The following is an 18024-nucleotide window of genomic DNA, read 5'->3' as shown; positions in this document are numbered from 1 at the left end:
ACGATTTCTTCTTTACCTTATATAACTCCTTCGCCCTCATATATTACTGGTTTAACTGACTTCGTCTTGTAAACATTAATTTCAAATCCCATTTTCGAATCCGAAACCGTCAACAGCTTCATAGTTTATTCATTTTGATAGTATTTTTATCTAGGACACTCAAATTTAACTCTAGGAGAGTTTAGAGTCTAGGCTAGAACGTTGCTAAAGGTGATTCGATGCTTAAAAAATCGTATTGCGAGTCTCAGCATCAGGTGACCATCTCAAAGACAATGACACCATTAGTGAATTTCCCCACAACCAGAAAGAACTCCCAAAGCAATTTTGATAAAAACTGATTGAGGATCTTAAATATGTCAACAGTTCGAAAGCTAACAAGAGGCTAGTTCACTAAAGAAAACGAGACTAGTTCTAAAACAAAGCTAGTTTTAAACAAAGAGGTGTCTATTCAATGTACAACTAGCAGCATAAATATAGTATCGGCAAGGCTTTCAGTCAAAGCAGGTAGCACAACAGGGAACTCCCAAAAGTGTCAAAATACTCAAATGACGCTTCCTTTAAGCTGATTGCTAATTTTTAAAAAGCAGGCATGCAAGAGTATTTTTAGGAACTTGCCTTTCCTGAAGTTTAATAAGAAATTTCTGCTCCGTTCAATCGAGAAAACAAAATTCACTCATTCTAATATGTAAGATTCATTAAATATGATTTACTCCGTCTCCAGCACAAAACGGAAGAAGTTACTGTTTTCTCTAAGGTTTCTGGGAAAGTAGGTGTCGGCTTTTAGTTTTCTGTCGTTTATTCGGATATCTTATCCAGGCTGTGCAAGCTATGCCAAGACCGCCCAATTAATTCTAGATAATTTGGCCACACTGACTGAACAATTTACGATGGACGAGATAGGGCAATCCTTTGAGATATCGAATACTCGTAACGTCTGGTTCCGCATCGAACCAACTGCTAACCCTATTTCCTACCTTAACAGCCGCTTAACAGCCTCTGTTGTAGTACTAGCCTCTTAAATGTAAACTACTTATCTGATATGTCCCACAAGGATAAAACCTTCTATAACGGCCTTCATCATAGCTTTTCTGTCAGCTAAATCATATACCTGCTAGTAAACTATAAAACTAAGAGTCAGAGGCATGTAATGATTCAGATACTTGTCAATTATTATTCTTAGTGTGAAAATACGGTCAACCCATCCTCTCCCTTCCTAAAACCACACTGTTTTCAAACTTTATCTTCAGCATCTATTAAATTATTAAGTGTCACGATGCTAAGGAATTTGATTTCTACAAAAATCAGGCTAAGGCACCTGTGATTTGTACCGCTTTGATTAAGTCCACACTTTGATGTACATAGAATAGCCTCTCCATATATGTGCCTTTGTCCTTAAATAATTGCTCACTAATACTGGGTAGCGTCTTAGATAAATTTATCTAACACGCATAAACGAGACAGCGCTGTGGTGAGCTAGTCTTAGTAATCGTGTAAATTTGCTTAGTTAGCCTTTAATATAAATACAGTTTCAAGTTCTGATTTCAAAAAGAACACTTTTTAAATTCAAAGTTGACTTTTTTATAGCAGGTTATCTATATTGTAGATATCTATAAGTAACAATGCATCCTTCAATTTCAGATGGACAGCCTTTTGTTGTCACAAGTCCTCAGCACAATAGTTGCACTGTCGGATCAAACGAGCAAAGTCATCACCTTTCCCATCATTCATCTCCACAGTCTTATATGGCACATAAAAACCGAAGCTTTTCAACTACTGCCCTTTTTGGACAACATTGTTCCGCTGCGAAGCGATTGATGAAAGAAAGAAAGACAGTTTGTAGCTTTCATCCTTTAACATCTTCAGATATTTCACACCTAGAGGTTCTTGCTGGTGGAAGAGAATCTCCAAGAACTGTATCTAGTCATTCAGATAGGAGTCACAGCATAGAACAGGACGAGGAACCTCTTCAATCCTTATCGGCTGCTAGCAGTCGTCGAGGCTCTGGAAGTAATCGCCGAGGATCTACTAGTAGACGTGGCTCTGCTGTTAGTGCGAGTGATCAGTGGGTAATTAGTGATGATCGGGCTGATGACGAAAATAGTGAATCAGAACGCATAAAATGTTGTAATCATAATTTCCATCGGCAGCAGTTGGATAGTCCGCAAGGTGAAATGCCTAACGGGCCATTACCTACTATTAGACTACCTTTACCCAAGAGACCTGGGAAACCAAGGACCTCTGATTATGAATCATCTGATAGTCCCGGCTCTAGTGATCATGGGGAAGACGATATAGGTTGTGGTCCACCTTCTCCCCCTTATATTCAACTGAAAACTGGATTAAAGATTGACGACGACTCAGAAGCTGACGCTTCGACCAGAGACCAAACTAATTTGGATGTGCCAGGATATGAATCATCAGAGGAGGTAAATTAAAATAATTGGTCCTTGAAAGTCTTTGCACATTTTTCGCCTTTTTAATTCGAAAACATTGTATATTGATGTATCGAGTAAACTGGTAGAATTTTCAATGGCTCAAAGCCTTTAAGAAAAAAAAAAATCAAAGCCTTTTTCGTTCACTGTACTCTAGCTCTTAACATTTAAAGCTATGCTTACTTGGCCTTTCAACCTATTTTCTAATCACGTTTTGCAGAGACGTGACAATGACGCGAAATGTGCCATTTTGTTCAGTGGCACGGACTTAAGCGTAATAGGAACCAATTCTCTCCCCTAGGAGGAGGAGGAAAGGAGGGATACGTAGCTTGGATATATATATATATATATATATATATATATATATATATATATATATATATATATATATATATATATATATATATATATATATATATATATATATATATATATATATATATATATATATATATATATATATATATATATATATATATACATATATATATATATACATATATATATATATATATATATATATATATATATATACATATATATATATATATATATATATATATATATATACATATATATATACATATATATATACATATATATATATATATTTATATATATATATATATATATATATATATATATATATATATATATATATATATATATATATATATATATATATATACATATATATATATATATATACATATATATATATATATATATATATATATATATATATATATATATATATATTTATATTTATATTTATATATATATATATATATATATATATATATATATAATAGATATATATATATATATATATATATATATATATATATATATATATATATAAATATATATATATATATTTATATTTATATATATATATATAATATATATATATATATATGCGCCACCCCAACAGCTAGTTTATATATATATTTCATCTAGGATGCTAAAATCATCAGCATAATCAAAGTCCATGAGAGCTTTTCCACCCCATTTGATTCCGTGGTCTCTCATTGCCTTTCCTGTGCTCCTTAAGACAAAGTCCATTAAAATGATCCATGCAAAGGGCGATAGAAAACAACCCCACTAAAATCCTGATTTAATACAAAACCAGCTGCTAACCTCATTTCCTACCTTAACCGCAGCAGCGTTATTCTCATACATAGGACTAATCACTTTAATGTATTTGGCTGGTATACCATACAAAGATAAGACTTTGCTACGGCTCTTCTATCAACAGAATCGAACGCTTGCTCATAATCTATAAAACTGAGGACCAAAGGTGTTGGACAACACAAGCACTTCTCAATTATTAACCTAAGAGTGATAATATGTTCGACACATCTTCCACCTTTTCCAAAACCACACTGTTCTTCTCTTAAAACTTTGTCTACAGCATCTCTCAGTGTAAAAGTATCATATTACTAAGTAACTTGCTACTTACAGAGACCAGACTAATGCCCCGATGATTACCACATTCACTTTTATCCCTTTCTTATACAGTGGTTTAAATAAGGTTTTCCTAAAATCGTTTAGCACATCGGTTACGGTTTTCCTAAAATCGTTAAAATCTCGGTTTAGCACATTCTCAAAATGTTCTGCCCATCTATCTTTAGCTCTTAACTTATCATTAATTGTGGCCCCGTTCCTATCTTTAACTAGGACAAGTCTGGATTGACTACTGCCTCTCAATTTATTAACATACTAGCACAAATTTTTACTATTATGCCGTCTAGCTGCATTTTCCAGATCCTTGGCAATTTTGTCCCTGGCCTCCACTTCACACCTCTTTAGTTCATATTTTTATGCTTCATATTGCTTTAGTTCATACCTCTTTACTTCATATTTTTATGCTTTCTCCATTTCGTTACATTCTTTTTGTTTTCATAAGATCTATCACCCAAATAATTATTGTACAAGCCCCTTCTCCTCTCTACTAAACATAAAGCTTTTTCACTATTATTCCTAGCTACAGTCCTAACTCTCCTTCCTAGGACACCATCAGCAATTTTGCAAATTGTTTTTTTTTAAATGATTCCAACCATCTTCCACATTGTCAAATTTTAAACTCTCAAGCTTAGTATATAACTATTCCTGGAAAGTTCCACTCGAATTCTCATCCTGGAGTCTACCAGCATCATAACTTCCCAGGAGGTATTTTCCAAAATTTCAGTTTTAAATTAACCTTAGACACTACTAGATGTATATATATATATATATATATATATATATATATATATATATATATATATATATATATATATATATATATATATATATATATATATATATGTATATATATATATATATATATATATATATATATATATATATATATATATATATATATATATATATATATATATATGTATATATATATGTATATATGTATATATATACATATGGAAAGGCAATGGCAATGAGGAAAGGCAATGAGAGACCACGGAATCAAATGGGGTGGAAAAGCTCTCATGGACTTTGATTATGCTGATGATTTTAGCATCCTAGATGAAAGTGTGAGCAAAATGAATGAACTTTGGAGATTTTGGAAGTTCAGAATGCTAGAATAGGTTTAGGAAAATTAATGTTAAGAAGAATAAGTCACTAAAGCCAGGGATAAGTGAAGATGAAAAGGTGACGTTGGGTAACGAAAAGGTTGATCAGGTGGGCAGCTTCATTTACCTTGATAGTTTTATCAGTAAAGATGTTGGGAGCAGTGAAGATGTTAAAAGTAGAATAGCCAAGGCTCAGGGTATTTTTTCACAGATAAAAAAAGTTTGGAGAAATACGAATAAGGGTAAGTCTGCAAACCAAGATTAGAATATTGGGAGCTACACTGACGACAGTGATTATATATGGCTCTGAAGCATTGGCGCTCCGAAAAGGGGATGGAGATTTGCTAGATGTTTTCCAGAGAAATTGCCTACGGATTGTTCTGGGTACCCGGCTGACTGACCGTATTTCAAACAGTAGGCTGTACGAAAAATGTGGTCCAACCCCACTTTCTAGGGCTATAATGAACCTAAGGTGTTCAATAGTATCGACAGAAAGCTATTGAAGGATGCCCTGTTGAGAATTGGCCTCCCTCATTTGTTTGTGAGGCTGATAGTGAGTTTGTAGATTTGTGTGAGTGGAATCGTATTAGTTGGTAACAGGTTTTTTAGGCTTTTTACTATTAAGCTGGGAGTAAAACAGGGCAGTACTCTTTCTCCTAAATTATTTGATATTTTTGTAAATGATATTTGTTGATTTGCTAGAAAATAGATGGGCTCTTAAAATTAGTCTAGGGACCCAAAAACTATGACTTTTATTATTTGCAGATGATATTGCTTCGGTGGCTAGTACACTGCAAGATCTGCATCTGAACGCTTTTGAGTCTCATAAAAGAATATTTGCAGATGAAAAAATTTAGGCTGAATATTGAAAAGACTGAAGTTGTTATTTTAAAAAAGGAAAGTAAGTGATGAAGAAAATTATAGATTTAAACTTAATTTCAAGGAACTGAATGTAAGTAAACGAATAAAATATTTAGGATTTGTTTTATAGGACAATGGAAGTTTAAAGGGTCATGTTGATTAAATAATCAATATAGGCAATGTGGTCATGTCTGTAATTCTTAGAAACTCGACGATAATGGGAACTGAAAACCTAAAAATGCATAAAAGAATATTTTATACAAAAGTTTTACCAGTTATAGAACATGGAGGAGAAAAAATTTGGAGTGGAGAAGCACCACAACAGGCAGTTGGAGTCCCTCCAGTTCCAGTATTTGGTCTACATCAGACAACTCATGCAAAGATTTTGGTAGGCATTGATGACCTTATCCATGTCAAAATCCCAAAACCAATAATCATCGCTATTATTTTCGATTTTCACAAGTTTTGATTCTTGCTGTCCAGGTTGATTTTCATTTCATCAGCTAATATTTTTGGTGTCGCATGTCTTCTAACAACGTGTGTCGTTGCTCTTCGTTTTTATGGCACTTGGTATCTACCAAGTGACATATAGCGATCGCAAATTATGTCGGTCGGTCGGTCGGTCTGTCTGTCTGTCCCGGTTTTGCTAGTTTAGGCACTTCCAGGTAAGCTAGGACAATGAAATTTGGCAGGCGCATCAGTAACCTGACCAGATTAAATTATACATTATCATATCCCTGTTTCGATCATCTAGGGAGGGGGGAGTCGGGGGACAGTAAAATGGAAAAATTAAAAAAATGAAGTATTTTTAACTTACGAACAGGTGATTGGATCTTAATGAAATTTGATGTTTGGAAGGATATAGTGTCTCAGAGCTCTTATGTTAAATTTCGACCGGATCCGGTGACATTGGGGGGAGGGGGGAAATCTTGGAAAACCCTTAGAGTGGAGGGATCGGGATGAAACATTGTGGGGAAAATAAGCACAAGTCCTAGATACGTGATTGACATAACCGGAACAGATCCACTCTCTTTGGATGAGCTGGGGGGGGGGGGGTAATTCTGAAAGATTAGAAAAAATGAGGTATTTTTAACTTACCAAGGAGTGATCAGATAAATAAAATTTCATATTTATAGGGACCTCGTAACACAGATATCTCATTATAAGTCCTGACTGGATCCAGTGTCATTGGGGGGAGGAGGGAACTGGAAATCTTGAAAAACGCTTAAAGCGGAGAGATCAGAATGAAACTTGGTGGGAAGAATAAGCAAAAGTCCAATAGACGTGACTGACATAACCGGACCGGATCCGCTCTCTTTGGTGGTGTTGGGGTGGTGGTGGAAGTAATTCGGAAAAATTAGAAAAATGAGGTATCTGTAACTTATGAGCAGGTGATCAGATCTTAATGAAATTTGATATTTAGAAGGTACTTGTGCTTTAGAACTCTCATTTTAAATCCCCACCAGATCCAGTGATATAGGGGGAGTCGGAGGGGGAAACCGGAATTCTTGGAAAACGTAAAATCGAGGTGTGAGGGGGGAAACAGAAATCTTGGAAATCGCTTAGAGCGAAGAGATCGGGATGAAACTTTATGGGAAGAATAAGCACAAGTTATAGATACGTGATTGACATAATTGGAACGGATCCGTTTTCTTTTGGCGAGCTGGGGGTTCTTAATTTGGAAAAATTGGAAAAATTGAGGTATTTCTAACTTAAGGACGGGTGACCGGATCTTAATGAAATTTGATATTTAGAAGGAACTCATGTCTCAGAGCTCTCATTTCAAATCTGGACCAGATCTGTTGACATTGGGGGGGGGGAGTTGGAGGGGGAAACCAGAAATATTGGAAAACGCTTAGAGTGGAGAGACTGGAGTGAAACTTGGTGGGTAGAATAAGTAAATGTCGTAGATACCTGATTGACGTAACCGGACTGTATCCGCTCTCTTTGGGGGAGTTAAGGTGTGGGGTTTAGTGCTTTAGTGATTTTGGTGCTTCTGGATGTGCTAGGACGGTAAAAATTGGCAGGTGTGTCAGGAAGCAGCGCAAATTGACTTGATAAAGTCGTTTTCCCCGATTCGACCATCTGGGGGGCGGTTTAGAGAGGAAAAATTAGAAAAATTGAGGTATTTTTAACTTACGAGTGGGAGATCGGATCTAAATGAATTTTGATATTTAGAAGTACCTCGTGACTCAGAGCTCTTGTTTTAAATCCCGACTGGAATTAAGCCTCTTATTTTCCTTTTAAATCAATCTATTGATTCTTAGAATTTTGCTAGAGCTCATATCATATGAGCTCTTGGCTCTTCCGACCTCGTCACTAGTGCCATATGAGCTCTTAGCTCTTGTTATTTTTGCCGCACTATGGCTCTTCTTCTAACCGCGTGTGTATTTGCTCTTGGTTTTCATTTTGGCTCATTCACATGTTCGACATCACATGTCTTCTAACCGTGGGTTTCTTTGCTCTTCATTTTCATTTTTGACATGCCGCCTCTTTTCTTCTAACCACATGTGTCTTTGCTCTTCATTTTAATTTCTGACTCGCTCAATTGCTCGGTGTCGCATGTCTTCTAACCGCGTGTGTCTTTGCTCTTTATTTTCATTTTTGACATGTGCTCTAACTGTCGTTTTCGCATATCTTCTTATCGCCCTTGTCTTTGCTCTTTATTTTCATTTTTGGAACATTTTTGGATTTTTATTACTTCAGTCAATTTAGCAATGGTCTTTGCTTTAGTTGCTCGCTTGGGTGTTGTTCCAATTGATGGCCCAGGTTGTCGATTTTATCATCTTATCACATTTGATAGTTCAAGTCTTAGCTCCAAAGACTCATCATTTATAGTAACTGTAACTGCAAATTTTCGTTTTTTGGGCCTTCCAACAGACATTATGTTATATAAATAACTGATGCGTTGGAAGCTCAACAATATTATTTATGCTATGCATGACTTCCCGGCCACCTGTGAATATAGATAGATATATATATGTTTTTAATTACGTAAAACTTGCGAATATACAACATTCTTCGCTGTCCCATTGTCTGTGCATATAAATAGATTGTCAAGTTTACCGACTCTTGAACATGCAACTTATAATTGTCCATGGGAAAAACAATCCGTATTCAGATCTATACCTCATTATTCTAATGATTGCCCTTGAGCTTTGTTGATGGTGATTGCTAATCGAACATTCCCTGTGTCCTCGTCGTCATTTATATATCCTCCCTGTGCCCCCCGGTGTCCCCGTTGTAGTTGTGTCCCTGTGTCCCCGTCGTCATTTATATTTCCTGTGTCCCGGTCGTCATTTGTGTCCCGGTGTCCCAGTCTGTAATTTATCTTTGAGTGTCCCGGTCGTCATTTATATTCCATGTGTCCCGGCGTCCCGGTCGTCATTTGTGTCCCCTTGTCCCGGTCTGTAATTTCGTCAGTCGACAAACAACTTCACGACGGAATAATGCTCAATCCTCATAATGACGTCAGTCGACAAACATGACGTCAGTCGACAGACACACAAACAAACAACTTATTTTTATATATATATAGATATACTATCTTGGGCTCTTGGCCTTCACAGATGACCTTCGCGTCACTTGTGCTGTTTTCACTATTCTATTCCATCATTAAAATACATGAAAACGTTTAAATAGCTACCATTTTGTTCATAACTTTATATTTTCGGTTTATACATATATTTGTATATTTCTTTAACTAAAGTATATAGATTGGCATTCTCTTGGTTCCAAGATTGTCTGTAGAAAATTTAATTTTTTTAGCTTGAATAGTTTAGCTACAAAATGGGCTGAGCAGAATGAACAGACATTTCAATTCATATATGCACTGGCTCCCCTCTGGCTGCTGGAGGCTTCTGCCCCACGTTTTGCGTGTACCACACTATCTGGAATAAGGCCCTAGCTTTAAGTCCTAGAGGAGTCAAGTTTCTTACACTTTCTGTTATGGTTCTACTTATGACTGCCTTTTGTTCTCTCCTACTTTATTCTATATTTTTTGCAATTTTTATGAAGCGCTGAAGGTGAGAATTCTTCGTGATAATATTCACGGAAATTTTTTCAGTCTTTTTCAAAGTATTGACAGAATTTTTGAGGCGCTTTTACTTTGTGGTGTACTTTTATTAATTATTGTCCAGACCTAAGAAAAGTACATCTAATTCCAAACGCAGGTGATTTTCTAGTATTAATACGCAAAATTGTGTAATTCGAAAATTGAACCCGCTCATCGTTTCATGGCGACAAGATTTCGTGATGTCAAAATTAAGCTTCAATAAATGATAGATTTCTAAGAAACTGATATCGTTGACGTAAATTCACTTTCTATTAGATAGGCGAAGGGAAATGGAATATTTCCAAGCCGACATATTGAGAACTCATGTCAGAAAATACTGTATACATTTTATTATCTTAGGTTACTTAGAATGGAGGTATCCAGGCATATTTGTTTTACTGTTGCTATTGGCTTTTCTGGATAAAAAGTAAAAAAAAATAATTAAATAAATAGTTAACCATAAGTGCACTTAGTCGAAACTTAAAGAGGGAAAATATTTTCTGAATTTGATATGGTGCGAATAAAAATAATTTGGGCGCAACTGACCACATTTTGGTCGGGTGAGCCATATTTTTCTGAGACAGTTTTGGATGGGGTATTCTTGGACGCACTTTAATCGGTTGTGTCCTGCCCTCCTTAGGTGATCCTTCCTGACCGCCCACCATAAATATCTAATGTAGATAATTTGTATAGAAATTCTGTCACAACTTTAGAAATTCATTCCGAAAAAGAATAAATTGTCTGGAATTTTTTTCTTAAAGAAATGTATCTTTATTTATTTGTGTACAATTATATCTAATTTCAAAATTTGAGGTGAGAGGGGATGTTTGTCACCCCACCTCACTCCCCTTGTATGGATATGGTGAAATCTAACATTTTTATAGAGAAATGCAAGTTCTTTTCGACAGTATTAAAACAAAGGAAAGCGGATAGTGTGCTTTTTAGAAAAAGCACAGGGGGGCGATATCCCTGCTTTTTTAGGTAATTCTAATCACTTTAGGTTTTAACTTCGCTCCTGACTTTCCTTTTGAACTTTTTATTTTATACCTGTTAGAATTTGAAAGTGAGATATTTTTTTATGATTTTTTTATTCACTCTTTAATGCATCATAAGATACCTCTATAAGAATTTAGGTTCCAAATATTGTCTTATCCTTTCTTAGGCTTTTTGCTTTCAATAATTGAAAGATTTTTAAAACTGTCTTGTGAAATTTAGGCAACTGAGTATCTAGAAATCAATTTATTATTTCTTGTTGTAAATTTGTTATTTCTAAATTATTACTAGAAATAAATTTATTATTCTTTGAATATATTATTTCTAAAGTTATTATTTCTAAATTTATTATTGCTATTATTTCTTTCAACAATTGAAAGATTTTTAAAACTGTCTTTTGAAATTTAGGCAACCAAGTATCTAGAAATAGATTTATTATTTCTAGTTATAAATTTATTGTTTCTAAATTACTCTTAGAAATAAATTTATTATTCTATAAATTTATTATTTCTAAATATATTATTTATTATTTCTGTTATTTCTTTCAACAATTGAAAGATTTTTAAATGTCTTGTGAAATTTAGGCAACCAAGTATCTAGATATAAATTTATTATTTCTAGTTATAAATTTATTATTTCTAAATTATTACTAGAAATAAATTTAATGTTCTATAAATTTACTATTTTTAAATTTATTATTTATTTCAACAATCGAAAGATTTAAAAAACTGTCTTGTAAAATTTAGGCAACCAAGTATCTAGAAATAAATTATTATTTCTAGTTATTAATTTATTATTTCTAAATTATTACCAGAAATAAATTTATTGTTCTACAAATTTATTATTTCTAAATTTATTATTTCCAAATTTATTATTTATTACTTCTAATATTTCTTTTTACAATTGAAAGATTTTTTGAACTGTCTTGTGAAATTTAGACAACTGAGTATCTAGAAATGAATTTATTAAGTTGTGTTTTTTTTTCTTACCCATAAAATGTTTTTAAAACATAAATAAAAATAATATTTTGGTGGAAGGTTTTAGGTATTTTTTTTCATGAGTTTTTTTTTTAGATAAAAATATCCGGGTCATTTTAAAGAACCAAAGTATGAAATGTTAATGTTGGATTTTAACCATTAGGTTTGGCTTTATTATGTTTAAAAAAAGAAAATCTTCTGTCAGAAAGTTTTACTTTGTAAGACTTCTTTGCTTCAGCTAAGCCGTCCTAGCTAAGTGGTTGGCGCGCTGGTATGAGAATTCTTTGTCCAAGGGGCACGGGTTTGATCCCTAGTGTAGCGAGTTATTTAGTTTGGTACGGGGTCAATGGCATGGCTCTGTAAGCTAAGCCAGAGTTGACCCAGCTTTAAATGGGTACCTGGAGATATCTGGGGAAAGTAAGCAGAAGGGTGTGCAAAAGCAAAGGATGGCTGTCCCCCAACCCCCCGTTGCACTTCCTGACTGAAGGGCCGTGAGATGGAGATCAGCACCACCGGTTCGGACCTTGAGGGTCTAGTGCAGTCATGCTTACTTAATTATTTTGATTCAAAGGAAAGGATAGTATAGAAATCTCTCAGAGTCAGGCGTGGCACATATGGCATCGAATTCACGTTTCAGTTGCCAGATCTTTTTTACAGGGATAGGGAGCATGTCTGCCGCCTAACCTTACGGTGGTGGGATTCAACCCAAGGGCCCCGTATTGCCAAGGAGAGCATCAATTTACTGTGCTACCACAGAATGTTTTTCTAAAGACCTTGTGTTATCCGTCTGAAAAAAGAGTTTACAGTTAAGACATGAAAAAGAATTGCATTCGTCTTGATAGTCATTTTGTAGTCTCTCCGAGAGTTTCTTTGTATTTAAATATAAAAAAAAACTTTTATGTCAGTGGCTCAGTTGACAAATATTTCTCGTCAAACAAACCAGGAGACAGTAGAAAAATTAAAGACGTTAGTATTTCTGCTTAAATTATTGCGAATACATTTTGTTTTTGTTTTTCGTAAAACGAAATATTAAAATTTTCCTTTTTTTAGTATTTTTTAGCAAGAAACTATAAGACAAGACACGAGAATACTTTTACACTCAGTTACTAAGAAAATAATGGAACCATGGCGTACGATAAAAAAAAAAAAAAATTAAACATCGCAGACGAAGTTAACACGCGACGCTTCAATGTTAACACTAAAGACATTACCCAGAATAAAAAAATATAATCAACAAGAAGAGCTAACAGACTCATCTAATGGTGTTCAATGTCCAAAATGTGTTTTTTTTTGGGGGGGAGGGTATTAAGTTTTTTTCTTAGGAAATTCTATTTTGGGCGTAAGTAGTGAAGGGCATATCAAGGCCTTTCAAATCAAAAACCATAAGAAACTAAAAAAGTGGACTCAGTCTTTTTGGATTCCAAACGGTCTTATATAATGTAGTAAAATAAATGACAATATCTGAAATACTTAATTACTCATTGCTGTACTTGTACGAACTTGTAGAATTATATTGGCGTACATTGTCTTAAGATTATTTATGCTTCTGTTCACTTCTAATCCACGTACCTTCTGACGAGTAAGAGCTATTCTTCGGGGCAAGATATACAGAAACAACAATAAAAAAGAAGTATTTTCCAAGTTAATCTATCCCCTACTATATTCTCTGATTGGTTGGCGAGTCTTACTGCAGAAGAAAATGCCACCTGGCTAAAAACACAATCACATACCATAATAACGTTTGCTCTAGGAAACTTGTCTGTTCACGTCAAAAAAGGAATAACTTTTAAGGAGGGGAAATGTATTAGGAGTCGGATAACTGAAAATATTTGGAATACTCAAATCTGCACTTGTATGAACTTGTAAAAGTTACGCTGCCGTACTTTGTCTTAGGATTATTTATACTTGCGTCAAAGGAGACAAAATAGAAGGATGTTTAAGCAATGGAGAGTGGCTATTTATCATTGCTTCCCCTCTTTATTTTAGTCATCTGTCCGGACTTCACGGATCATTACAACCTGGGATGGGAATGCTGTCTACGATCTCGATCTTATGGATTCAGATCCGTTGCTCAATTCTCTTCAGATGTGGGACTTTCCTATTTTTAGTCTATTGGAAAAAACAGGGGATCTCGTTCTTTCTTCGGTGAGTAACTCTCCCTTTTTTTTTTTTACTTCTTTCATTTACTTTTCCTTTTTCGCTCTAAAAAAAAGCTCTTTTTTGGGCTATATTTTCCCCTATTGCAGTTGTAATTGAATAGAAAAGAGCTCTAAATGTGTTTTAAACAGGTTTGCTTTTCTCATCTGATGACCAGTGGATTTCCGAGTCAGATAGCCCTTCCACTTGAGTATCAAAGTAAATATCACTTTGCTTTATATTAGTTATCAGTATAACTTCTAAATAAGCAACCGAGCACCATTACCCCAGAGATGGAGTCCTATGCCCTTATCGTTCAGTTTGTCTAATATTATGATTTGGATTTTTTTACGAGTAGGTTTTTTTTTCGGGGGGGTTAAACCTTGTGTGAATCTAGTTACGAAAAGCCAGGGCCATGTTCGGAAAAACTGAACACTCAATGAGGGCAACAGTTAGACTTCAAAACAAACAGTTAAAAAATGTTTAACAACAGTGCCATCTGCTATCCCTCTATCAAATTGTGTGTAGAGTTTTTCATTTTTTTATTTTTATCTTTTTCTGTACTTATTAGTTCCCTTTCTTGAGATATTAAGATTGTTTTTATAAAATTTTGAGTTCCTAGCTTGAGTGTTCTAATCGTCTAGTCAAGGCGAGGAAAAATGAAGACATTCATTCGACTTTACGGTTTCGGGAGCTGTTTAATGAAAAACCAATCTCAGGTTCAAATCCCGATCTAAACAATCAAAATTAATAAGGTCTTTTAATACATTAAATAAAACAGAAAGTTTTTTTTTTAACTCAAAGTAAGTAGCGACATTAAAACTTAAAACGAACAGAAATTATTCCATATATGTAGGGGGCTGTCCCCTCTTCAACGCCCCGCTCTTTACACTAGAGTTTTTTATTGCTTAAAAATTAGAGTTGTGAGAAAGAGTCAAACTTTAGCGTAAAGAGTGGGAGGACTAATAATATATTTTAGTATGAGGCTCAAGGAGTTATAATGCGTTCCCAAAATTGACCATAAGATTATTTGGGCTGGCCACCCATGATCTAAACTGGGGTCAGGAGGTAATGAGATGTGTTTGGAAACCTTTGCCAACTTCCCTTGTTTGGCTCAGACCACGTCCATCGTCTTTCTAAGACTAGGCTAATATATTTTACTTTAAAATTTTGAGAAGAACAAAGGCTGTTAGTCTTCCGTTGGGAGATTCCTCTATTAGAGTGATTGAGTAAAAAAAAAACAAGTTTTTTTTCACTGAAAGTAAGGAGCGACATTAAAACTTAAAACGAACAGAAATTACTTCGTATATAAAAGGGGCTGCTTCCTCATCAACGCCCCGCTCTTTACGCTAAATTTTGACTCTTTCAACTTTACTTTTTAAAACAGTAAAACGCTCCTTACTTTCAGTTAAAAAAAACTGGTTTTTTTTAAATTTAATTTCTGAACGTTTTTGAATCAATACATGTTTTGATTTTGGCTTTCCGCAGAGGAATAATTAAAACAGAATTTTTATATTTATTTTTTTTGGCTAAATGGCTTTCTCATAATTTTGATCGAATGATTTTGAGAAACAAGTGAGTGGTGGAGGAAGCCTAGTTGCCCTCCGATTTTTTGGTTACTTAAAAAGGCAAATAGAACTTTTAATTTTTTACGAATGTTTTTATTAGTAAAAGATATACGTAACTTATAAATTAGCTTACGTAACGAACTTTTGTATTCTCATGTTTTTATTACATATATGAGGGGGTTCACCCCCTCGTCAGTACCTCGCTCTTTACACTAAAGCTTAAATTTTGTCCTAATTCATTAAGAATGACCCCTGAATCACAAAAGCCGTAGAATAAATAGTTGAAATTACTAAAAATACTTTAGCGTAAAGAGCGAGGTATTAGGAGGAGGTGAGCCCCTTATATGTGTAATAATTTCTGTTCGTTTTAAGTTTTGATGCTGCTCCTTACTTCCAGTTGAAAAAACTTTTTCAGATTTATTTTTTCATTGTTTTTTTTTTTTTTAAATAATGCTAGAAAATCCTGCGCTCCCTTCATGGAAATTTTCTTCCCCCATAACAAATTCCTCGATGGAAAGTTCCCCCAACATATCCCCCTCTTCTCAACCCCTCCCCCAACCAAAAAATCCCCCTGAAAACGTCTGTACACTTCCCAATACCCATTACTATATGTAAGCACTGGTCAAAGTTCGTAACTTGTAGCCCCTCCCACGGGGACTGTGGGGGATTAAGTCGTCTCCAAAGACATAGTTATAAGGTTTCTCGACTACGCTGAGTAAAATGGCTATCTCAGAATTATAATCCGTTGACTTTGGGAAAATAATTAGCGTGGGAGGGGGCCTAGGTGCCCTCCAGTTTTTTTTGGTCACTTAAAAAGGGCACTAGAACTTTTCATTTCCGTTAGAATGAGCCCTCTTGCAAAATTCTAGGACCACTTGGTCGATACAATCACTCCTGGGAAAAAAACAAAACAAAAAAACAAACAAACAAATAAACACGCATCCGTGATCTGCCTTCTGGCAAAAAATACAAAATTCCGCATTTTTTTAGATAGGAACTTGAAACTTCTACAACAGGGTTCTCTGAAACGCTGAATCTGATGGTGTGATTTTCGTTAAGAGTCTATGACTTTTAGGGGTTGTTTTCCCCTATTTTCTAAGATAAGGCAAATTTTCTCAGGCTTATAACTTTTGATGGGTAAGACTAAACTTGATTAAACTTATATATTGAAAATCAGCATTAAAATGCCTTTGATGTAGCTATTGATATCAAAATCCCAGTTTTTTGAGTTTTGGTTACTATTGAGCCGGGTCGCTCCTTACTACAGTTCGTTACTACGAACTGTTTGATTGGAATTGATACTATGAATTTTTACTTACTATTCGTCTCAATGAATTTGTCTTAGGTGTGGATTGAGTCAAGAGAGCAAGACAAGACCCTGCTAATACGATGCAATTAATCCTAGTTGTTGTTTTTTTTTGTTGTATTTTAATACCCCAAATTTTTTTTATTAAACACTGAAAACTAAACGTTTAAAGTTCTAAAATATTTTCAATTTTTTCATCACATTTTGGTGATTAGGACCAACTTTCCATAAACATATAGTAGTAGTATATAAGGTGGGAACAGCTGCAAAGACTGTTGCACAGTCCCACTCTTTGAAACGAAGAAGAAGAAGAAGACTTTGCATATCAATAGAACCAAAAACCTAATTTAGTGAACATTACGCGCCAGAAACGTGACAAGCTCATGATAGTTTTGTGTGCTTTTTATTTTATTTTATCTTTTCTTTCTCACAGTTTTGTGTCTGCAAAAGACGAGTGTCGATTAATGCTCAAATAGTTGGCTTTTTTGTTTTCTCTCTCTTGGCAAAGTTTGTTCTGTATTATTCTGTTTTCTTCTTCTTGCAATAGAAGTACAAAGTAAAGAATCCTCTGAATTTTTTCCACAATATAACTAGATGCTCATTACGGTGCTAGGTAATGCTAAATGTGGCTTAATCTGTGAATAGCTTTGAAGCTACTATAACCTTTGAGCCGTGTCAGCTATTATTGAAATTGGCTCTTGTCTTTTTCGCTTGAATGTCTGGTATTTTTAATCTTTTGTAGCTTTTTATAACCTGGTTCAAATTTAGATTTATGGGTGAAAGTGAACTTTTTGTTCTGTGCAGATTGTTAATTTGCCAAGGTTAGAGATGAAGAGACAGATGCGGCGTAGTTTCTAATTTAGTGACTTCGTGTTGATTTTTCAGTGTAAATTACGGTTGAGTGTTCTTGATGGCTGTTAATTGGTCCGTCTTTCCCAGAATAAGAACTCTTCAAGATAGTTTTAAAATCATTTTCAAACTGTAATTAACAATGAATAGCTATTCAAGAACAAGTATTAGTTTTGTCGTATTTAGTCATTTGTACTTGAATAGGAAAAAGGCTAAAACAGTGGGATGTGTAAAATAAAAAAAAACGTGGGATTTGGAATTAATATCATTTTTAG

At 34.5% G+C, this 18024-nt stretch overlaps 1 protein-coding gene across 1 annotated transcript in view; it reads left to right on the top strand.

Moving 5' to 3' along the window:
* LOC136036533 (cGMP-inhibited 3',5'-cyclic phosphodiesterase 3A-like) overlaps window positions 1-18024 on the top strand; it is a 266516-nt gene that overhangs the window by 91882 nt on the left and 156610 nt on the right. The window contains exons 6-7 of the mRNA XM_065718837.1: window positions 1639-2426; window positions 13877-14035. Coding sequence (XP_065574909.1) covers window positions 1639-2426; window positions 13877-14035 — 947 coding nt within the window. The remainder of the gene's footprint in view (window positions 1-1638; window positions 2427-13876; window positions 14036-18024) is intronic.

Source organism: Artemia franciscana, chromosome 15 (assembly GCF_032884065.1).
Source record: "Artemia franciscana chromosome 15, ASM3288406v1, whole genome shotgun sequence".
Classification (NCBI taxonomy): domain Eukaryota; kingdom Metazoa; phylum Arthropoda; class Branchiopoda; order Anostraca; family Artemiidae; genus Artemia; species Artemia franciscana.
The sequence above is the reverse complement of the archived record's forward strand: the minus strand, read 5'-3'. Positions and strand labels throughout refer to the sequence as shown.